The sequence below is a fragment of the Chiloscyllium plagiosum genome, unplaced genomic scaffold (assembly GCF_037043375.1).
Source record: "Chiloscyllium plagiosum isolate Xiang-an unplaced genomic scaffold, Cpla_swu_hap1 HiC_scaffold_29, whole genome shotgun sequence".
Taxonomy (NCBI): domain Eukaryota; kingdom Metazoa; phylum Chordata; class Chondrichthyes; order Orectolobiformes; family Hemiscylliidae; genus Chiloscyllium; species Chiloscyllium plagiosum.
The window spans coordinates 10,270,710-10,295,823 of record NW_028270167.1 but is presented as its reverse complement, the minus strand read 5'-3'; the positions used below and the strand labels follow the sequence as shown (position 1 = coordinate 10,295,823).

The 25,114-nt window shown below is 42.1% G+C and overlaps 1 protein-coding gene across 1 annotated transcript in view; it reads right to left on the bottom strand.

The window, feature by feature from the left end:
* dscaml1 (Down syndrome cell adhesion molecule like 1) overlaps positions 1–25,114 on the bottom strand; it is a 586,372-nt gene that overhangs the window by 155,352 nt on the left and 405,906 nt on the right. The window contains exon 11 of the mRNA XM_043676579.2: positions 24,290–24,466. Within this exon, the coding sequence (XP_043532514.1) occupies positions 24,290–24,466 (177 nt within the window). The remainder of the gene's footprint in view (positions 1–24,289; positions 24,467–25,114) is intronic.

Below are 25,114 nucleotides of genomic sequence, written 5' to 3'. Positions count from 1 at the left end.
ACACAGACATAGGAAGACTCTGTAAACTCCACACAGACAGTCACCCAAGGCTGGACTCAAACCCACGTCACTGGTGCTGTGAAGCAACAGTGCTAACCACTGAGCAACTGTGCTTCCACAGGTTGATAGAGAGCTCTCGTCTTGGGTCACTGCAGTTCATGTTTCCAAAGCTCTGTTGAGAGGGAGTTTTGGTAATAAAGGGATGATGGATACATGTCCAAGTCAGGGTGCTGTGTGATTTGGAGGTAAACTATATCAAAAAGGAAAGAGTTTCAAGTCCCAATTTTTGCATCAGCGGATATCATGGGCCAGCTTTTAAAAATAGGGTAGGGAACTGAATGCCTGGATAAAATCCAGGTGTAAACCTATGTTGCAATTGTGTCATTCATGTAACACCATGCACATTCAGGAGCTGGGCCTAGCTGGCACAAATAGCAAAGACAGATAGTGCCTATTGTGGGGCCTACGGCTGCCTTACATTGGCTTAAAACATCCTGACAACCAGCGCTGTGGAAACATCTTCACCACATGGACTGGCATGGCCAATGAAAACAGCTCGCTACCACCTCATTAAGGTGACATAGGTGTGGGTGATAAGTGTTGGGTTTGCCATCAGCCTATCCCCAACTCCTTACCCTAACCCCAACCCCTTACCCTATCCCCAACCCCTTACTCTAAACCCAACCCCATACCCTATCCCCATTTCCTTACCCTACCCCCAACTCCTCACCCTATCCCCATTTCCTTACCCTATCCCCAACTCCTTACTCTATCCCCATTTCCTTACCCTATCCCCACAACCTTACCCTATCCCCAACTCCTTACCCTATCCCCATTTCCTTACCCTATCCCCACAACCTTACCCTATTCTCTGCATTTCTCAAATCTAAACTAAATAACATACACATACACTTTCCTCATTCCTGAAGAAGGGCTAATGCCCGAAACGTCGATTCTCCTGTTCCCTAGATGCTGCCTGACCTGCTGCGCTTTTCCAGCAACACATTTCCATCTCTGATCTCCTGCATCTGCAGACCTCACTTTTGCCATCAGTGCCTTGCTAAAGAGAGCATGCTCCTCAGAGGTCAAGATAAAGTAAAGTACTCATGCAGGAACAAAAGACTTACAGCATTCAACCCCCTACCACCAATAGACTTATGGAGCAGTAGCTCTCAACTAATAAAAATATTCCGATGCCCCGACAATAAACCTGATAATGCAAGTATGCACGAGAGGCTGAGTTTGCCAATGTTCCTGTAAAAATGTCATTCTTGCCATTCTGTACTTAGCAATAAGCTCCTAAAAGTGTTCAATAGGCCATTAAATCAGAGGTGTGCAGGCTCCCTTTACCAACACTTTGAAAATTGTAAACTGTCCCTGAGGCATTGCAATCTGGACACAACTTCTGGGACAGTAATTACCAAATTGTCCCAACCCTGTTGATCTCCCACATCTTTGCTGCTAAATTGAGCTGGGCCATAGATTCATAGAGCGTACAGCATGGCAACAGACCTTTCGGTCCAACTCATCCGTGCTGACCCAATATCCCAAATTAATCTAGGCCCATTTTCTAGCATTTGACCATAATCCCCCTAAACTCTTCCTATTCATATACCCATCCAAATGTTGCAATTGTACCAGCCTCTACCACTTCCTCTGGCAGCTCATTCTATATACGCACCACTCTATATGAAAACGTTGCCACTTAGGTCCCTTTTAAATTTTTCCCCTCTCACCTTAAACCTAGTTTTGGATTCCCCTACCCGGGGGAAAAGACCTTGGCGACTGACCCTATGCATACCCCCATGATTTTACAAACCTCTATAAGGTCACATCTCAACATCTGACGCTCCAGGGAAAAGATCCCCAGCCTATTCAGCCTCTCCCTACAGCTCAAACCCTCAAACCCTGGCTGGGAACATCCCTTGTAAATCATTTCTGAACCCTTTCAAGTTTCACAATTTCATTTCTATAGCATGAAGACCAGAATTGCATGCAGTATTCCAAAACCAATGTCCTCCCACAAGAAGAGAGGGAAATACTCAAAAGTATTGCCCCATGCTGCTCTTACATATCTCAGGGGAAGTATAATCAGATTTTGTCTTATTTCTCATGGGATGTAGCCATTGTTGGCTGTCCCTTGATTGACCTAGAGCTGAGTGGCTTCCAGGGCGATTTCAGATGGTGTATAATAGTCAATAACATTGCTGTTGGCTTGGAGTCACATGTAGTCCAGACTGGTAAGGATGGTAGTTTCCTTCCTCAAAGGCATTAGTGAAGTAGGTTTATTCTTACAACAATTCATGCCAGCTGTCATGGTCACCATTATTGGAAATAGCTTCACTTTACAGGTTTCTTTATTGATTGAACCAATGTCCTTAGGGCATTAGTTTGAGCCTTTCAATTATTAGCCCAATGTCATTATCATTACGCAAGCTTCTCCCTCAAGCAGCTGCTTACCTGTGCATCCTTTTGCCTCTTGACTTTAAGTTCACAATGACAGAGAAGAGAATAACTATTAAATAGCACTTTTCTCCCACTCAATAATAGGTACCCTGCATAACCCTACATTTAAGGTCTTTAAAATATGTTCAGGCGATACATTTCAATCCTGACCTGAATTAATCTAATGAACCCACCACCAGAGTGAACAGAGAGTGGAAGCCTAAATCAAGCTTCATGAGATGAATGATTTGGAAATGCCAGTGTTGGACTAGGGCATACAAAGTTGAAAATCACACAACACCAGATTATAGTCCAACAGGTTTATTTGGGAGCACTAGCTTTCGGAGCACTAGCTATTCCACAACCACCTGATGAAGGAGCAGCGCTCTGAAAGCTAGTGCTTCCAAATAAACCTGTTGGACTATAACCTGGTGTACTGTGATTTTTAACCTCATGAAATGAACATCACTTGGTGTTTTTGCCTGTTGCTTGCGAGAAGCAAAAGGGATTGGTCAAGTAGTTAGAAAATTTAATATCCACACAATACTGTTCAACAAAGATGTCTCTAAATCAATCTAAATAAAACACTAAGGCCACTCAGACATTGTCCATTGACATTAGTAATTCCGGGGTAGGATTTTCTAAATTTTTAACAAATCAATTAAACAATTACTGAAACAGTAATGAACACATCAATTTAGCTCTTTGCCTTCCAATATCTGCCTGCACATCAAGGAACAGTACTCTGATAATTATCTCAATATGCAATGCAATTGGACAGCCTTCAATGCTATTTGGGTATCTCTGCAATTGCATTAATTTCTTTCTACATTTTACATATTATTCTAAACAGAAATGACACTGTCAGCCAACCATGGGGCCCAGAGGCAACTTGTGCTCCCTCAGAATTGAGCAGGACTCAAACCTGGGGGGTTCACCTTCTCCAAACAGACTACACTCTACATTCTGCAACACTTAGCATGTTAAAAAAGCTGGAGGGAACAAAGTACAAGAGTAAACAATGAGCTGAGGTTGGGGGATTCCAGAAAGTTGTAGCTATTTGCCATCTTTTGCACATTCTAATCAGAAAGTGGAGGTGGTTCTTATGGGGATCAAGAGCTATGGGGAGAAAGTGGGACAATGAGGTTGAGAAACTTATCAGCCATGATTGAATGATGGAGCAGACTTGATGGGCTGAATGGACTAATTTCTGCTCCTATGCCTTATGGTCTTATGGCTCCTAAGGAGCTCACCTTATTTTAGGTAACTGAGCGGAATAAACTAAAGATCACTGTTAATTATCTAAATACACTGCAGTTTTTATTTCCAAGGAGACGGTGTTCTTTTCTGTCCAGCTCACTTTTATTTCAGCTTCAAATTACCTCAAACAACCTGAGCATCAATATAATGTTGTTTCATAATTTCCATCTTTTTTCAGATAAATTTAGATAGCAACCTCATTTATCCTACCATGAACTAATGAAAACCCTGTTGTCTTTCCAATTTCGCCTTAGTTTAGCTTGATCAGATTGGTTTAACAGAGGCACGAGAATGTTGCAGCTTACAAAGCAACCTGACATGCCTGGAAGGGGAATAAGCGACAGACACAAGCATCTAGATTATAAAACATAAGCGAGAGCAGGGCATTCAAATTAGGCGATCGTGAGGATTACAGATGTTGGAGATCAGAGTCAAGATTACGGTGGTGCTGGAAAAGCACAGCAGGTCAGGAAACATCCGAGGATCAGGAAAATCGATGTTTCGGCCAAAAGCCCCTCATTCCTGATGAAGGGCTTTTGCCCGAAACATCAATTTTCCTGCTCCTCGGATGCTGCCTGTGCTTTTCCATCACCACTCTAATCAGGGCACTCAAATTAGCCCATCTAGTTAATCTGAAATAAAAGCCGAAACACCAGGTTAGACAATGAATGGAAAGGGGTTTATTGCCTTGCTGAAGGATTTCTAAGAACATGATTGGGGGTGAAATGGGTGCCTGTGGAAATTAGCACACAATGAGCAATCATGAATTGGAAACCACCACTTCCACACCGTTTTCACTCAGAACAACGGTATCAGACATTCAGCCCATAGTACTTATGCTGGTTCTTTTGTGTTTATAATCTGTCTGTCAGGAAGATTAGAGAAGCTGAATATTATTTAAATGGAAAAAGACTGCAGAAAGCTGCAGCTCAGAGGAATTTGCAAGCCCTTGAGTACAAATCACAAAAGCAACTAGCAAACAAGTTCAGTGGGTAATAGGAAAGGCAAATTGAATAATGGCTTTCATTCAAAGAGAAAAGAGTATAAAAATAGAGAAGTAAAAATAGGAATATAGAAGCAGACCACATCTAGAAAACCATGAACATTTCTGTCTTCCTTATTTAAGTAAAGGTATATTGGCATTGAAGGCAGTCCAGTGAAGGTTCACAAGATTGTTCCTGGATTTCATGGGGTTTGCATATGAGGAGGATTTGAGAAGGTTGGACCTGTATTCACTAGAGGATCAAAGAATTTGAGGTGATCCTTAGGGGGTTTGACAGGGTAGATGCAGAGAGGTTGTTTCCCTTGTTGGTGAGTCTACAACCAGAGGGCATCATCTCAGAGTGAGGGGTCACCCATTTGAGACAGAGATGAGGAGAATGTTTTTCTCTCTGAGGGTAGTGAATCTTTACCATAGAGGGGTGTTGAGGCTGGGCTGTTGAGAATATTAGAGTTAAAAATCACACAACACCAGGTTATAGTCCAACAGGTTTATTTGGAAGCACGAGCTTTTGAAGCGCTGCTCCTTGCTCTGAAAGCTAGTGCTTCCAAATAAACCTATTGGACTATAATGTGATTTTTAACTTTGTCCACCCTAGTCCAACATCTCCCAGGCATCTCCACATCAAGAATATTAAAGGAGGAGAGAGACAGAATGCACTCATTAAGGGGATCAAGGGTTATGGGGGAAAGGCAGGAAAGTCAAGTGGAAGATTATCAGATCTGCCATGATCTCATTGGATGGCAGAGCCAAACTGATGGTGTGAATGGCCTTCTACTGCTCTTAACATCTTACCGTCATTTTCATTCACTATTTTAAAATGTTAGAAATGCTCTCTCTTCTGATTCATATTTTGGAGGAGCTGATGTTGGACTGGGGTGGACAAAGATAAAAATCACACAACACCAGGTGTTGTGAGATTTTTAACCTGATTCATATTGTCCAACTTGAGAAAGGATGTACTGGCACTGGAGGGGATGCAGAGGAGGTTCACTCGGTTGATTCTGGAGTTGAGGGGGTTGGCTCATGAGGAGCGATTGAGTAGAATGCATCTATATTCATTGGAATTTAGAATAATGGGGGGGGGGGGAATCTTATAGAAACATATAAAATTATGAAGGGAAGGGATAAGATAGAAGCAGGGAGATTGTTCCCAATGGTGGATCAAACTAGAACTAGGGGGCATAGCCTCGAAACAAAGCAGATTTAGGGCTGAGTTGAAGAGGAACTTCTTCACCCAAAGGGTTATGAACCTGTGGAAATCCCTGCCCAGTGTAGGAGTAGAGGCTACCTCATTGAATGTTTTTAAGGCAAAGATAGACAGATATTTGAACAGTAAAGGAGTTAAGGGTTATGATGAGCAGGTGGGTAAGTGGAGCTAGGGCCACAAAAAGATCAGCCATGATCTTACTGAATGGCGGAGCAGACTCGAAGGGCCAGACGGCCTACCCTTTCTTCTAGTGCTTATGTTCTTATGTCCCCTGGTCAAATCCCTGTGCTTGAACTATAAGATTAAAGAGGATGTCAAAGTCTGAAGAACAGGTCTCAGAATTCCATACATTGGGAAATCTCATGTCTAAGATCAGGCTCTGACCAGTTGTTGAATCAGCTGATACAACCTTTGTTTGGCTAATGGGGAATTAAATTATTCATGTCCTGTTTGCATTAAATATTTTAATTAGTAATAAAATTAATAATGAGTCCATAAACTTTAATGTACACAGAATAGTTGCTGCCTTTGTTTTGTGCTTAGAGAGGCCATTCTATGCAGCTTGCTACACGAGCTACATTGATTACAGTCATAAAACCTTCCAGAGCGTAGCCCCAAGTGAACTGGACTGTACTCCAGTAACTGAAGGCAGCAGATTACATTGGAAATGGGCAGTTAATCTTACTTTAGGAAAACAAATACTGCTTTCAGGAAAGCCATTCTTCATCCTCGGAGTGAGAAAGGACACTAATGTATTTTGCGTCCTGGGAATGGAGGATTGGCAGAAGGCAGTGGGGCGGGAAAGTGGCGGTGGGGGTATACATTGCCTTGTTACTATGGCTCATCCAAACCCTAATACATAAACAAAGGACCCTGCAGATTCATGCGCTATGCCACTGGTAATAGTGGAGGGCGACATAGATTTGACATTCTCCATTAAACAGAAAATGGAAAGCCACTGTCAATTTTTCTTCCAATTCTTTCAACTTCCTCCCTGCAAAGTGTCACACTTGGAGTTTCGATCCAAACTTAGAGAAAACCTCTCCATGGGCAATGATGTAAAGAGAATGCAGGCTAGCTAGGAGGGTGCAAGAGGCATTGTGATGAAGCCCACCTACAGAACCGATCAACAAAGAGCTTTCACTGGATTTGAAAGGTTAGCTCTGCTCCCTCCCTGAATTTTGCCAGCAATTTCTGATTTTGTTAAAGAGCTTGCTGAGATGCAGTTCCATTTTCAGTGCAGTGATTGACCCAATGCCTCAGAAAAGGAATGAAAGATGTTTCCAGCTGCTGGCACATTTCCAAATGCCTCAGACTTTGACGTGAAACCACCATCATTCAAGAGGGCAGAACAATTGAGAGGGCTGGGGGAATGCATTAAATGACAGGAAGCACATTTCAAAATGAAACTCCTGGTCTGCTATGACAGTGATCTTCTCTGCTCCTTAAGCTCAGTTCCCTCAGCCCTTTATATTGCTGATGGTAATGGTGGCAACCCATTCAGATCATCATTTCCCAAGATACAGTCCCTTTGAGCAGCATTTAGCGAAGTAGCACCTTTGATTCTCAATTTGAGTAAGACTTGCTAGTCCTAAATATGCTGTTAATTGTATATATATTTGCAGATAGAAAGGTTCCACAAACAGCAACATGATAATGAGCAGATAATTTAAGTTAGTGCTGTTGCAAAGGATAAGACCAGAACACCAGTGATAACCCCTTTGCTCTTCTTCAAAGTATCAATGTGGGATGTTTTGTGTTCACTGCAAAGAATAAACAGGGCCTTGCCTAAAAAGTGACATCCCCAGGCAGTGCAGGGCTCCCTCATTACTGCACTGGATTTTCAAGGAGGGGCTCTTTTTCCTCTCTGAGAAGATGGCTAGGGGTCTTCTTACCTAAAATATTATTTATAGGGTTGAATCACCTGACACCATCGGAAAGTTCTCATTGCACTTACTCAAAGTTCTGTGCATACACCTTTTTGTAAATGCCCTGCCAGGATAAAACATGGGCGGCAATCGAGTATGCACGTCAGGTATCAATGATCAGGACAGAATAACTTCAACCTATTTATAGCTCTTTGCACATACCAAGAATAATTTTCAGATTCAAAAACATGAACTTCTGATAAAATGTATTGATGAACAGCACACAGGATAGAAAATGCACTCTCGTAAAACTACCCTCAGTCCTGAAACTGTGTGACAGAAGGGCAAAAAGTGCAAGAGAATTGCCCTCAATTCATTTCAACTTCCCCTCTCCCCTCACTGACCACTCACGACAGAAAAGAGACTAAGCTTTGTTAAACTTGGGGAAGTGAAACATCGTTGAAACTGTGGCCCATTGATTCTCCAATTTTGTCTGGACAACCAGCCTCAACTCACAAGTTGACTAAACGTTAACAATTTTCCGGTTTTGTTTCATTTTCTCAAAAATTCATGAGCGTCTGCTTCCTACAGCTCAAAGCAAATTCTTTCTTCTTTCTTTCACAAGAATGCAGCCTGTTACTTCTGGATCAGGATCCTGATAGATTTTAGCCTTTTGTTCTCATTATTTATTCATCCGCTATCAACAGTACATTGACTGAATACAAGGAATGCTTTTTGCTGTCATGACTGAGCATCAGACATGAGGTGGGAAGAAAGGCACTGTGCGAAACAGTTCAATCAATAAAGCACAGGACCCTCCTGGAGCTGATATTGATCCAGAAAACAAGATGTTGTCAAAGTATAATGTAAGTGGCCATTGGCTGTGAAATTACTTATAGCTTATCTAGCATTGACTGGCCGACTCCTTGCACTGCTCTCCACTTAATGTGCCCTTTCCAATGCAATCTATTATCCTGCTTGCAAATAAAATAGATTTGCATGAACTCTGCCTGAAAGTTCCTTATTGCTGATAGAGCAGACTACCTTAGATTTTGTCAACCACGGCTGTCGTAATTATATAGCAAAGTGCTTGAAGAGATTTGGCAGCACACTCTTCCAGACTTAAATTTCCAAACTCCAATTAAACAGCAATGTGTTCTCGGTATTCCTACTCCCCTCAGTGATTTTCTGCTCCTCTTCAGTTTGGGTTTTCTGATTATCTTGCCAAGCTTACTGTACTCATCACTGTCCACTGGACAATGAGTAGACATTGCCCCCTCTCATTTGGACTTCCTCCCAACGTTAAACACTCTCTGGTACCTTGTTGGGTTCTTCATCTGCAGTTCTGAGTAGCTAATTAGTGTGGGACATTAGGAGGAAAAGGAAGACTCAACTCCATGTGGCTCTTCTTTATTATGTTTTTATGGGATTTGGTGTCACTGACTGGGCCAACATTTATTGTCCATCCTTAATTGCCCTTAAGAAGGTGTTGATGCGTTGCCTTCTTGAACCACTGCAGTCTATGTCATATGGTGCACCGATTGTACTGTTGGAGAAGGATTTCCATCGTTTTGTCCAAGCAACACTGAACAAATAGTGATATATTTCTAAGTCAGGATGGTGTGTGACTTGGAGGACAACTTGAAGGTGGTGCTGTTCCCATACACGTGCTGTCATTGTCCTTCCAGAGGGTAGAGGACACAGGTTTGGAGTTGCTGCAGTGATGATTATACATTATATTCATGCTGCTACTCCTTGTCAGTAATGTAGGAAATGAGTTCTAAAGGTAATGCATGGAGTGCCAATCAATTCAATTGACTGTCCTGCAAGAGACAATACCAAACTAAGCCTGAGGCACAGACCAACCACCCAGACAGCCATTGTTTGTGACAAGGCTTACACTACAGAAAGGGCTACAAAGCGAAGTCAAACAGAATTACAGGCAGCAGTACATTCCACCCTCTTCTTTTAGGCAGAAGATATACAAGTTTGAATACATGTACTAATGGATTCCAGAATAATTTCTTCCTTATGGTTATCAGACGTTTGAAAGGACCTCTCAAATTAATTCTGATCTGTCTCTTTCTCTCTGCACCTCCTCTGTGGCTGTAATTCACTCTATTCTGCACTCTATTCTGTTACCCTGATGCACTTTATATGGTATGACCTGTCTGTATAGCACACAAAACAACACTTTTCACTGTATCTCAGTACATGAGACAACAGTCAATCAATCATTATTAACTGCTTTTAATGGGGGGGGGGGGGGGGGGGGACAAGGGATGTGAGTGCCAATGGTAGGGACAAACAGCAGCATTTGCCCAACATGGGTCATGGCATTTAGCAAGTATAGATGATGTAAACTGCTGGATTATGATGGTAAAGATTTAGTTACAAAACCCTTTAAACACACCTTCTAAGGCAGCAATGAAAGAATGGAAATATTGAGCAGTTCAACGATTTTAGTTGTCGGTTTAATCAGGATTAAGATTGATGCCAGAAACTCCATGGATTGTCACATTACTAAAGTGCCCTTCCCTATCATAGTGCCTCAATCTTCATTGCATGCTTTTAAAAGCAACTGCTTTACATGCTGATTCTTCTGCACATGTTGCAAAACTAAAACTTTTTAACGCTGAGGCAGTTTGAAAAACTGAATTTCAAATTCCCATTTCAGACTCTTTTCAGCAAGGTGATCCAGTCGGTCAGCCTTGGAGCAAGGAGAGAGGTAGCTCTGACGAAATAAAGTGGCAGAGTTCCATACCCCTAATAGCTCCCATGAAAACAAGCTAAAGCCTACAATGCGCTCAGCATCACTTCAATTTCAGGGCAGGTCATGGAAAAGGATACTCACAACTGCAGGTTAAATGAGAACTCTGTTTGAGTGGTGTCTGCTGAAAAGCCACACACAATCATAGTCAAAACAGTCAAGGCCTGCTTCAAAGAAGGAAATTAGGAGTCACAGAAGAAGATTCAATCCTATCATTGAACCTGCTCCTTTAGTTGTCCATATTCAAAATGTTACGGACTCTACCCAACCACTCAATCCCTGAAGGATTATCCCCATGTTTGTGGAATTTTAAGCACAAAAATTGCATCCAATGTAAATCAAAGCCTCTGTGGTCTATTGCACTAGTTTGATAAACATTGCATCGGAAGGAGCCCCGGTGAACAAAACCATCAAATATAAAGGCAAAATAGTGCTGGATGCTGGAAATCTGAAACTGACACCGAGAATATTGGACAAACTGAGCAAGTCTGGCAGCACCTGTGAAGAGACAGTTAAAAAATTACACATCACCAGGTTATAGTCCAACAGGTTTATTTGGAAGTATAACCACTTGGAGAACTGCTTCTTCATCAGGTAGCTTGTGGGGCAGGATCATAGGGCACAGAATTTATAGTGTCCTATGATCCTATTCCACTATCTATCTGATGAAGGAGTGGCGTTCTGAAAGCTAGTGCTTCCAAATAAAGCTGTTGGACAATAACCTGGTGTTGTGTGATTTTTAACTTTGTTCATCCCAGTCCCACACTGCACCTCCACAGTGTGAGAGTCTGGTATGACTCTTCAGAATAGTTCTGACAAAGAGTTATACCAGATCCAAAATGTTAATTCTGCTTCTCTCTCCACGGATGGCACCAGACCTGCTGAGTTTCTCCAGCATTCTCTGTGCTCGTTTCAAACTATCAAATGTGTTGGTTTGTGAGATTTTATGGATGGTTAGAAAATTAATTTTTCAGACATTTGGAAATGTGATGGTAATGTCACTGAGCTCATAATTGAGAAGCTCAATCTAATATTGTGGGGACAAGGGCTCAAATCCCGATGTAGCTGATGGTGAAAATTGAATTTAACACAATCTGTAATGAAAGTTAGTCTAACGCTGAACACACAGCCTCTACTGGTGGTAATAATCACCCAAGTGGTTCAATAGTGGCTTGCTGAAAAGGATATCTGTTATCCTTAGCTGGTCTGACTCACACATGACTCCAGACCCACAGCAATGTGATTGACTCTTAACAGCCTTCTGAAATGGCCCGAGGAAACCATTCAGTTCAATAGTGCCTAGGGATGAACAACAAACACTGGCCTCGCCAGAAATACCTACATCCCATACGAGAGTGAATGAGAAATAATGTTTACAAAGGAATTGACTTCTAACACAATCTAACCAGGAACTAGTTTTGCTTACAGCCATAGAATCTTGGAGATGTACAGCACAGAAACAAACCTTTCGGTCCAACTCATCCATGCTGACCAGAAATCTAATTCCATTTCCATATCCCTCTGAACCCTTCTTATTCACATAGCCATCCAGGTGCCTTTTAAATGTTGTAATTGTACCAGCCTCCACCACTACCTCTGGCAGCTCTTTCTATACATGCACCACCCTCAATGTGAAAAAATTACCCCTTAGGTCCCTTTTAAATCTTCCCTTTCTCACCTTAAACCTATGCCGTCTAGCTTTAGACTCCCCCACCCTGGGGAAAAGTATTAGCTATTCACCCTATCCATGTCCCTCGTGATTTTAAGGTCACCCCTCAGCTTCCGACGCTCCAGAGAAAATAGCCCCAGCCTGTTCAGCCTCTCCTTATAGCTCAAATCCTCAAACTCCGCAACATCCTTGTTAATCTTTTCCTAACCCTTTCAAGTTTCATGACGTCATTCCTATAGCAGGATGATTTCTTTTATAAAAGGAATTTTACAAATTCCAGAGGCAACTATTTTGAAATGATGAATTGACATTGGTTGAAAATGCTAACTTTTTGTGGTAGACCTGTTTCAGCCATGTTATGTTACCAGTTAAAATATAATAAAGATTAATTTTAAAGCAAGAGTTTTCTAAATAAAAAATGCTTTTAAAGAAGTCTAATTACACAGTCCATGGCAGATTGTGCTTTCAACAATCTGAAAATAAGTTTGAGTGAAAACTGAGGAAACAAACATTTTTCAAATCAGACTTTTTATTTTAACTATTTAATTAATTGTATCCAAAGTGTAAACTTTAGTTTTCCCGTTACACCCACTCTCCAAATAGGGTGTCTGAAGAAATAATTGCCACTATGTAACACAAGCCGTGTTCTTTACAACCTGTATCTGTCATTCTCTGCTGCATTGATAGGAGCCCAAAAGGTTAATTAAGACAAATTATTACTGCCCAATACCACCGCAAATACCATCAAAACCCACGCACTCTTCCATCATTTGGGGGAATTCCTATTCCTATAATCTCCAATTCAATTGCATTTGAAATTTAATCCAAAGACTTTTCTTTGTGAAATTTATTGACAAATGGGGATGGTCTATCAATGCTGGCCCAGCCAGTGATGTCCAAGTCCCACAAATGAATCAAAAATAAAAAGAAACTGCAGATGCTGTAAATCAGAAACAGAAACAGAAACAGAAATTGCTGGAAAAGCTCAGCAGGTCTGGCAGCATACGTAGAAAGAAACCAGAGTTGACATTTTGGGTCGAATGAACCTTCCTCAGAACTGAAGAAGGGTCACTGGACGTGAATCTTTAACTCTGATTTCTCTCCACAGATGCTGGCAGACCTGCTGAGCTTTTCCAGCAATTTCTGTTTCTGTTACAGATTTAACGTAACTGGAGAAAGAATCAGTTGGGATATATTTTACACAAGTTGCTTCTGTAAAGTTCAATGATTTTGGTTAATATGTGCTTGATTCCGTGGGTCTGTTTATTATTGATCAGCTTGATTGGCTGAATCTGAGTGTTCATTCAGAGAAACATAAGAAAACCATGACAGGGACAAGGGCTGGAAATCATGAATAGACATTTTAAATTTCTGTGAATAGAACCTATTTTATGCACAGAAATCAATATCATCTCTGCAAAGCTCTGAAATATAAAAAATACAACAGTTAACGATCTGGAAAATAGTTTGACACAAACTTTCAAAAGGGATTGAATAAGTACTTCAAGAGGAAACACAATCGCAGGGCAATGGAAAAAAAGTGCAGGGGTGTGGGACTAATCAGATGCCTCATTTCAAATGGCCTGCAAAGGCACAATGGGCCAAATGGCCTCCTTCTGTGTTGTATGATTAAACAAAATGGGTTCCATTTCCAGTACTTTACTTCAATTGTGAAATTAATCAAAAACCTACTTGAAGTTCCATGCTTGTACTTGACTGATTAATAATCAATTCACAAATGTGTCCAGTACACTAACACTTGTATTAATATAAATTGCCTGCCTTTGGTATGATTGGACTGGCAATTCACAAGGATGAAGGCAGCAAACAACTTCACTGTAGTGAGCAAGGCTCAACTTGTGTGTGCTCTCATACTCTGAACATTACTGCATCTATTACATGCAAACAAACATGCCACATGCTGGGGCACGGGTCGAACATTACTGGCACAAACTTCAAAATATTTAGAAACAATGCAAACTCTTCAAGCTCCTATTTGTGAGACTGGCTTTCCAGTTTGCTGTCACCAGCTTGGCTGATGAAAAATAATTTTTTACAATTATGTTCTGCTTCCACGGTGCTAATGTTTGTGCTTTTTCCTCAGCTTGCGCACATTGCTGTCTCAAATGGCAGGTGCTACTGAGGCTGCAGTGAATAGACTACTATGTAAACAGCGTATTAGAGGGATCAATGGCTCTCCCTGTGCTGTGTTACAGAGTATTGTGCAGAATGCAAAGCCAATAATGGGCACTAATTGGTGCAAAAAATAAATGGCCTCCAACAACCTAATCAATACAAAATTTACAGTCACAGCAACACTATTGACAATTAAGAAATGCGCTGTCCCTCAGAAAACAACTTGCTAATCAATTTCAGGTCAATTTTCTTAAATTGGGAATCAACCAGTTGGGGATCTCTCTAAGTAGCTAGAGCGATTACAAATCAGGAAGTGGATTATGGCATGGGTCAAAGTGGAACAAATAATACTTGGGTATCAGCTTTAACTTTGAGTGGACACATACTGCAATGTAAATACAATAAGTGTTCAAAGTTTGTGCGAAGATTTGTAGCTCGGGTGCTCGTTGTTGTGGTTCTGTTCGCCGAGCTGGAAGTTTTTGTTGCAAACGTTTCATCCCCTGGCTAGGCGATATCATCAGTACAAAATACCATGCAAGGACTGCACTAAACACTATATAGGACAAACAGGAAGACAGCTAACAATCCGCATACATGAACATCAACTAGCCACGAAACGACACGACCAGCTATCCTTAGTAGCCACACACGCAGACAACAAGCAACATGAATTCGACTGGGACAACACTACTATCATAGGTCAAGCCAGACAGAGAACAGCCAGGGAATTCCTAAAGGCATGGCATTCATCCACAAACTCCATCAACAAACACATCGACCTGGACCCAATATACCAACCACTACAGCGGACAGCTGAAACTGACAACCGGAAGCGGCAGGGACAGACCACTATAAACACAGGAGGAAACATCAAAGAAGCGCTTCGCAGTAGGCTCCCAAGCATTGATGATGTCGCCTAGCCAGGGGACGAAACGTTTGCAACAAAAACTTCCAGCTCGGCGAACAGAACCACAACAAATACAATAAGGCCTTCTCATACCCAGGCATAGCCTCAGGAAAATAGGGTCAATAGGAGGCCATTCATCCCCTCAAGAATGCTCTGCCATTCAATGACCACAGTTGACCTACTTCTACAGCTTGGTCCAATGACCCTTAATACTCTTACCTCACAACAGTCTATCAATTAAAAGCAAAACACTGCAGACGATGGAAAACTGAAACACACACAGAATGTTGGAGAAACTCAGCAGGTTTGGCGGCATCTGTGGAGCGACAAACAGAGTTAAAGTTTTGAGTCTTTTTCTTCAGAACTATGTTCATACTGAATTCAGGACACTAACTCTGCTTCTTTCTCTACCGATGGTGCAGTGGAGGATTAATCTCAGTTTTCACATATCAACTAACTCCTGCAGGTGTTGTGCAATGGGGAGAGTCCCTATCTCTGAGCCAGAAGCTACAGGTTCAAGGACACACACCAGGACTTGTTGGCCTTGGAAGATGAACGTATAACATAGCTAATCCGGTTTGCTTGCAGTCTGCAAATCCTTTCATTGTGCCTGAGTTAGAAATCACCCAATACCAGGTTACAGTCCAACAGGCTTATTTGGAAGCACTAGCTTTCGGAGCACTGCTCCTTCATCAGGTAGGTGTGGAGCAGGACTATAAGACACAGAATTTATAGCAAAAGATTACAGTGTCATGCAACTGAAATAATATATTGAACAAACCTAGATTGCTGTTAAGTCTTTGATCTTTTCGAATGGGTTGCAGGTTTCGGTTAATTAATATGTAAATCCCAGAACTTCTTTTAAGTCACGTTCCCGAGATAACAGAAGGTTTTATAAAAAAAGGTGACAGTTCAGACAATGCATTAAACGTGTGGGGTTAGAGTCTGTCTGTATGCCAATCTTGAGTCAGTCTGGCTCTATTTGCAAAGTGGAGAAAGTGAGGTCTGCAGATGCTGGAGATCAGAGCTGGAAATGTGTTGCTGGAAAAGTGCAGCAGGTCAGGCAGCATCCAGGGAACAGGAGAATCGACGTTTCGGGCATAAGCCCTTCTTCAGGAATCATTCCTGAAGAAGGGCTTATGCCCGAAACGTCGATTCTCCTGTTCCCTGGATGCTGCCTGACCTGCTGCGCTTTTCCAGCAACACATTTCCAGCTCTATTTGCAAAGTGAAATTTATAAACTATTACATGGATTGACTGCCTGCAGATTGCGCGCTTTTTGCGTAAAATAAAATGTACCTGCAAATATAATTCTGCAAATGCATATTCACCCCATAGACTTATATGTGTGCGTGCATACATGAGAAAGAGAGAGAAAATGAGTGTGTGTCAGAGAGTGTGTGTTTGCATGTGTGCATGCGTGGTAAAGTGTGAGTGTGTGGGGGTGTGATGGAGTATAAGTCTGTGAGAGGGTGCGTACTTGCGTGTGAGTGTGGGGGGGTGTATGTGTGTGTGTGTGTGTGTATGTGTGTGTATCAGAGATAGCATTTGTATGAGAGAGGGTCTGCATGAGTGTGTGTGTATGCATGCTTGTGTGTGTGTGTGTGAGAGTATATAGTGTAGTGGAGTCACCTGTAGTGTGACATGAACCCAATGTCCCAGTTGAGGCCATCCTTATGGGTACCTCATGATGGTAAACAGCAAGAGTGGAGAGTCTCCTGGTTGGACATTCTGCAGGAGGCAATGGCAAAACACTGCAGCACTTTACCCATCACCATGGAACAATCTGGTGGAAGTCCATGGTCTAACATCTGGAAACTGGGACAGGAGAAAAGATGGCTAAGCCCCAGACAAAACAGCTTTCATGGGTTTCAGATTCATGTTGCATTTTGAATGAAGGAAAATCACTCCTGAATGACCTGGTTCTCATTCTGAAATTATCCATGTAGCAGTGTGATTCCTACAGCAGTGATTTCCCAAACCTTTTCCCAAAGTGACCCCATATTCAGGCTTGAAAATTGTCGCGACCCCTCACTGTGTGAACTGTGGGAGCAGGGTTGGAGGCGATGGGAAGGAGGGGAGATTGCGAGAGTAGGGGCTTGTTTGAACAGGAACATTGCTCATATAGTTTCAGTGTTGCTCCATGGCGATCACTGCTCAGGACTCTAAGATTTCAGCTCACTTAAGGTCCTGACCCACACTTTGGCCAGCCTGCTCTATTGGGATATGCTTTGCAACATAGGCCATTCAGCCAATTGGGTCTGGTTCTATCACTCAGTCAGAATAGATTACGGCCGATCTGTACGTGAACCCTATTGATCCACTTGATTCAATGACAAATACCAGATTTTACAGGGTTAGGGAGGAAGGAGAGCAAGGAGGGATTTAAGAATGGACATGCACAGGGAGATCAGTAATGGAATGTCACACCTCTACATACTAGCTGGCTGTCAATGCTTTAAATGCACCTATAAAACACCGGGGTAGACACATATCATTCAAAACCAGCATCCTAAGTTTGAAACCTCTTTAGATTAGATTAGATTACTTACAGTGTGGAAACAGGCCCTTCAGCCCAACAAGTCCACACCGCCCCGCCGAAGCGCAACCCACCCATACCCCTACATTTACCCCTTACCTAACACTACGGGCAATTTAGCATGGCCAATTCACCTGACCTGCACATCTTTAGATGGTGGGAGGAAACCAGAGCACCCGGAGGAAACCCACACAGACACGGGGAGAACATGCAAACTCCACACAGTCAGTCACCTGAGGTGGGAATTGAACCCGGGTCTCTGGCGCTGTGAGGCAGCAGTGCTAACCACTGTGCCACCGTGCCGCCCAATACACTCTTGATACACTCTCAACTCCCTTCAAAGGCTCGGAATACAACCAACCCTGATTCAGATTGATTGTGTTACAAGACCAGCTCCCTTTTACTTTCAAAGGACATTCTTTGCAAGAAGAGTAGAAAAAAAAATCAGAAATGAGTCCCTTTGCTGCTCAATGTCCCTTCATGGGCTTACAAAGGGAAGACAGACGTGGAGTTCTGTTTGTTAACCAGAGATAACACACTCAAAGAAAAGCTTCTGCACTGGTGTGTGTAACAACAGTAAGCTGCCAACATCAGTATCAAAGGGTGCTGAATTACATGAATGTTAATAGGATCACTCAAATACATCTGTTTCCTTTTGCCGGAATTTCTGTTTGTAATTTCTCTGTCTTTACTGCGTATGTTTATCAGAAACAATAATTAGGCGACAGAGCTTCTCAACTGTTTGGACTTCCCCTGTCTTCTTCCTCACTCAACAATTGCCACCTGAATGGATGGTCATCTGAGGCTAGCCCAATGCCGACCTGCCCTGCACGGAATTGTTTAACCAGGTGGGCAAAGCAGCAGCAAGTCACACTTACATAGCACTTTGAATGTCATAGCGTGTCCCAAGGTGCTCCAGGGGAGAGTAATCAGACAATATTTCATTCAGAGCTACATAAGGGGGGAGATTAGGACAAGTGACAGGTAGTCAAAAAGATAGAGACCACAACCATGTAGAAGCAGGAGAAAGGGGTATAAAGGTCCAGAGAAGAAACACCAGAGTGTAGACTGGATAGATAGACTGCCAATGGTTAGAGTAAAGAAAATCAGTGACACGTGATGTCAGAGGGCAGCAATCTTGGAAGGCTGAAAGGATAGAGAAAGCAAGGACTCACAGAGGGATGTTAACTCAAGGACATGAATTTTAAATTGCTGTGCTGGAAATCACTGAGCACAGGGGTGGGTGTGAGTTATGGAGATAAAAGGATTTTCTGCCTGTAAGGGGTGACCATTCAAGGAGAAAGTGAGGTCTGCAGATGCTGGAGATCAAAGTTGAAACTTTATTGCTGGAACAGCACAGCACGTCAGGCAGCATCCAGGGAACAGGAGATTCGACGTTTCGGGCACAGGCCCTTCTTCAGGATTCCTGAAGAAGGGCCTGTGCCCGAAACGTCGAATCTCCTGTTCCCTGGATGCTGCCTGACGTGCTGTGCTGTTCCAGTGACCATTCAATACAATGTTGGAATAAAATTCACCATAGTCCTTTTCAGATCGGAGGGCTGCTCTCTCATCACACCAAGATAACTGCTGATGGGCTAACCTGAGGGTCACTATACCTCAGGCAAAGGGAGAGATTGAGAAGGAGAGTCCTTCATGGTTGCATTAGCCAGTGAACCCACACTATTGGTACCATACTACATTACAAACTAGCCAACTGAGCTAAGAGACCTCCAACATTGATATAGCTGATCCAGATGGAAAGAAAATTCTTAATGAAGGTTTTGGGAACAGGGGAAATATTGCAAAGTTGCACTCAGGTGTCCCTATTGATGGTAAGGATTTAGCATTGGAAACTCAGCTCAGAATCAGGCTGCGAAAATCTTCAGAGATTGCCCAGAGAGTGAGATGGAACTTTGGCAAGACAGTGGGGGGAAAAAAGCATTGCAAAATCTGATTCAACTTGCAAAAGAATTCTGTTGACTGATGATACTAGTTTGCCAATCTCAACCTGGTCAAGCTTGGAAAGGTGAAACATTAGCAAACCTTCAGGTTTCTGTTGTATATGCCTCCCCCTGGACTGACTAAGGAGACCATCTGTTCAACTGCTGGCAAGCTGCAACATCCTGTTGTCTGAAATTATGATTAATACATCAGCAATAGGTAACTGAGATGGAACAAAGTAGAATGGCTTACAATTAGCCTGAGGAGGCTGATTGATTAAAGAGAATAAAAAAAGTTGCAAGGCAGCAAATTATAGATCTCAGAGATATCACACCCAACTTGCAGTCAGGAGCAATGGTCTGAAGTCCCAAACCAGTGTCTTGATTGTATTGTCTAGTATTGATTGAGGTGCCATTTTTCACATGACAGATTAAGCACAAATGTGCTTTCTCAAATGGGTGTAAAAGACCCACAGCAGGCAGGCAAACAGCCCCTGTGTCCAGACTGATTTACCCTTCACCACCATCTCTATAACAGATTACCAGTTCACTCATCTCATTGTGCTTTGTAGGTTGTGCGCAAATTATCGGCCATGTTATCTCTAATTAAAACATACTTAGTTGGTAAAACATTTTGAAGTAATGAAAGGTGCGATATCAATTCAAGTCCTTCTTCTTTCGTCTTTAAAATGGTTGGAATTGAACAGATGGAACAATGTAAAAAATTGTTCCTCAGCCCACAGGGCTCAACTAAACTGCCTCCTGTCAGCTTCATTCCCCCTTCATTCCATGGCTACGTGGCAGTTTATTCTTCTTATCCCTCATTCGTTGCCTGAAGAACATTCTTTTTGACATCTAATTTGTAATTTACAATTACATTCCCCTCATTTGTTGCCAATGTTGCAACTTTGCTCCCAGCACAACAGACACTGGTCAGAAAACCAGGGCTACAGTCTGTGCCTCTGATCCACACCAGTGATACACACCTCACATAACGGTGAGGTGACGGCCTAATGGTATTATTGCTCAACTATTAGTCCAGACACTCTGGTGTAAATCCTGCCATATTAGATAATCACATCTGAATTCAGTAAAAATCTTAAACATTAAGCTTCTGATAATGACTATGAAATAATTGTTGGTGAAAAATCCAACTGGTTCACTCATGTCATTTTGGGAAGGAGGCTGATCTCCTCCGTTCCAGACCCACAACAATATGGTTGATTCTTAACCACTCTCTGGGCAATTAGCAATGAGAAATGAATAGTAGCCCATCTAAAAATGTCCACATCTCATGAAGGAATTAAAACAAAACTATGTCCACTACTTCCCCACCCTGCTCTGTTCTGCTTACTTTTCGGGATTTAAGCACGTTATATTTTGTATACTGTAATTAAGGTTTATTTTTGATCCCCCCCACACCCTGACTCCTTCCTCCACCATTCATCCATCATGGTCTTTCCTTGTAGCCTCTAGAGATATTGGTGCACCACAGACGAATAAAGAAATGCAACAATTGCTGAGGGGTGACCTTATAGAGGTTTATAAAATCATGAGGGGCGCTGATTAGGTGAATAGCCAAGGTCTTTTTTCCTAGGGTGGGGGTGTCCAAACCTAGAGGGCATACGTAAAAGTGAGAGGCGAAAGATTTAAAAGGGATCTCAGGGGTACCTTTTTCACAAGGATGGCATGTGTTTGGAATGAACTGCCAGAGGAAGTGGTGGGGGTCGGTACAATTGCAACATTTAAAAGGCATCTGGATGGGTATATGAACAGGGAGGGTTTAGAGGGATATGGGCCAAATGCTGGTAATGGGACTAGGTCAGATTGGGATGGTCGTGGATGAGTTGGACCGAAGGTATTTCTGTGGTGTATCACTCTATGACTCTATAATTGCACTTAAAGAGGCATGATTAAACATCACACATTGTGAATTAATTGGCAAGTTTTATGAGTGCTATGTAGCCAAGTGCAGTGACCATCCCGCATCATCGTTGTCCCATAGACAACAAGAAGGTGACTGATCCACGTATGTACTGCCTGAAATTGGAAGCAGATTCAAAAGTAGCTTTCTGATTTGTTTATAGATATTTTCTAATCAACCTATTTATAGTCGTCATGACATTCCACAAGAGCAGATGAGACTTGAACCTGGTCCGCCTGGCTCTGAAGTAGGGACATTACCCACAAGAGTTCCTGGGAATTGTTGAGATACTTTGGAAATGTTCAGGGCTATGAGGAAAGGACAGGAGACTGGGAGGAATAAGACATATCTTTCAGAGCACCACAACATGTGCAATAGTCTGAATGGCTTTTTTCTTGCTTACAGTTTCTATCTGATTCTGGTGAAGTTAGCTGAGAGAGGAATATTGCTGTGTACACTAAGAAAACTTACTTTTTGAATACTGAGATTTGGAGAGAGGAGGGGCTATTTCCCGCCCTCAGGGTAACCTTTGGTTGTGTTTTGCTGCTCATGAGGAGCCAGCTATTACGCCCCCTTTTATTTAGCGGGCTCCAGATTGATTAGCTGAGGAGAAAGCATTTTTTTATTGTGCTCTGTGTGACAATCCCACAGGAGCTAAATCAATCACTCCTCATCATTCAGTATCGATTTCCTGTTTCTATCTGTTGTTCTTGGAAGCCAAACCTGACTTCCCTTCCCCCACCAAGAGAACTGCAAACATCTGAAAGCATGGAGCTTGTTAACCACATCAATTTAAGATTATAATGAAATAGGAAACTACAGCATGACAGAAGTGCATTATTAAACCGCAACTAAATGAACTCTGATGAGATCAATCTCTCGATGGAACATACGGTATTGGCAGGTTCTTTGCTGCTCTGCTGGTTTCACAGTGGAACAGGTGAAGGCCTATGAGAACAATTAACAATCGGGAGAAAGACAAGGCCAGTCTACTCAGTTAACCCACTGGTTTGAGGTTACCAGAGACAATAGATTTCCAGAAACCTGACTGATTGCAACTTGGTGCAAGGGTAGTTAGATATTGTTTGGCTTATAAAAATGAGCAGGTTCCTGAGTCTAATGACCTTTTCTTATTCCAAGTCATTTGTATTAATGAAAGAAGCTCTCTCCCTCTCTCTTGTAGGATTATAAAGTAGCAGTCATCTAAATGTCACATTTTCTCTCAGGTCTTTATTATCCATCAAACTGGGAGTGTGACTCACACTTCAGTGCCATTGAGCTCTAGCCTAGAGGTGAAGGGAAAAGATTCTAATTTGTACAATCGCAGACTCAACTCCTGCATGCCAGTTTAGTATCAAATGGTCCTTGAGTTACACGTTCCAAACACTAGCAAAGTGCACACCATCCCTCTGTCTCTGTTCATTCACGGATCTTGGATGTGCTGGAAAGTTAACAAAATAGACAGGTTGCCACAATCTGTAGGCCTGAGTGTGTATGGGAGCATTTGAATTTTCTGTTGCTAGATTGATCCTAAGAGCAGAGAAGGTTTCTGGAAGATGTAATGGAAGACTTCAATATGGTGAGGCATTTTGAGAAAGCAAATAAGGAGAAGTAGATTTTGACTGGCAGGATAACTTGAAGTTATGGATCTAAGGTAATTGGCAACATATCTAAAAGGAAAATGAAAATATTTTTCTATGCCGAGCTTTTACAAGTTGCACACAGCAAGTGGAAGGATTGGGGAATCCACTTCAATCATAAGATTGATATAAAATGAAATATATGCTTAAAAAGGACAAGTGTTCAGGGCTTTGGTGAGAGCAATGGGTTAGAATGATCTTTTCAGCCAGAGTGTGTTGTGAGTCTGGAGTTCATTGCATGAAAGCGTGGCTGAGTAACATTTATGCATTGCCATAGCCTCCAGGCTGTGAGCCAAATGCTGCAAAATGAGTTCAGTGCAGTCAGATCTTTATTTGACTGGCACAGCGACAATGGGCCAAATGTCCTCCTGTGCTGTCAAGGATTGTACTAACAAAGAGCAGGATCAAACCCTCCATTCCTGTATGAGTTGTGGGTATCACGAGCAAAGCCAGTAATTGTTTTGCCCATCTCTAGTTGACCTTGCATTGATTGACTCCCTGAGACCCATTTAGAGAAAACAGCTGTAGATCTGGATTCACATATAGGCAGACTGATTAAGGATGGCAGATTTCCTTTCCTTTAGGGAAGATGAGTTTTCACAACAATCATTATCTGGTCACCAATTAACAAAGTTTTAGTTCTTTTTGCTTTATTAAATTCAAACTTCACCATCTGCTATGGTGGGATTTGAACCATGTTTACCAGAATATTAGTCTAGAGCTCTGGATTACTAGTCCAATGATAACACCACCACACCATTGCCTCACCGGTGGATGGGATAGCCTGTTTCTGTGTTAAATAACTCAATGGTCCAGTTGACTTTGATGAATAAGTTAGAACATTTTCTTTCACCTCTGTAGTCAACCAGTTAGTATCAATTAAGTTCTTGGGATGCAGTTGTCTCCTATGTTGGACAATATTGTGTGCAGATTCAACATGAGTGCAGTTCAATTAACCCTTTCTGAAAACAAACTACTTACTCTTCACGGTAAGGAACATGGACTTGCTGATGTCTGTGCCAACACCATTGCTTGCCTGGCACAGATAGTACCCAATGTCTTCTTCCAAGACATGGCGAATTAGCAAAGAGCCGTTTCCCAGGATCTGAATGCGGCCTGTCAGAGGAACTGGATGGTACTGCTGAGGATTTCCACTTCCTGCAAAGAATAAAGTCAATGATGCAATTATTGAAAGCAGAAGATTGGTGAAATATGACAGGCAGATTAATCATATCGAGTTCTAGAGGTACATGCTTAATCATGGAGATACCCTGGTGAGTATTATCACCTCATCATCACTAGGAAACAGATAGAGTGGGTTTTCTAAAAGCAAAATGTCTCTTGACATCTCTCCTTTTACAAAGTGTTTTACTGTGCTGAAAACTATTAAAAACAAAAGTATAATTTTCAATTAGACTTACGTTTTGTATTTTTTTTCATTTTAAGAACAGGAACACATTGGTTGGTTTCCTTTTAGAGATGTTCTAGGGAGTATGGGTATTTGTTTTGTTCGTATGCATATTAATAAGGTTTTGAACACCTTTGAGCTAAACAGTTCAGTGCATTGCAAATAAGGGTGAATGAGAAAACAATGTACTGTTACTGAGTGACAGTGTTCAGATAGACAGAGAAACACCAATGCAGAGTCAGTCTGGGTGTCGGTGTGCCAGATAGTAAAGGTAAAAAGCGAGGCAGCTGAGTTGAGGAACACATACCTATTTTGCAGAAAAAATGACTTTAGGTTTGCTTTAGGGAAGGATAGCCCGATGAAGGGAAAAAGCATCTAGTGACTGCACAGATATTTTC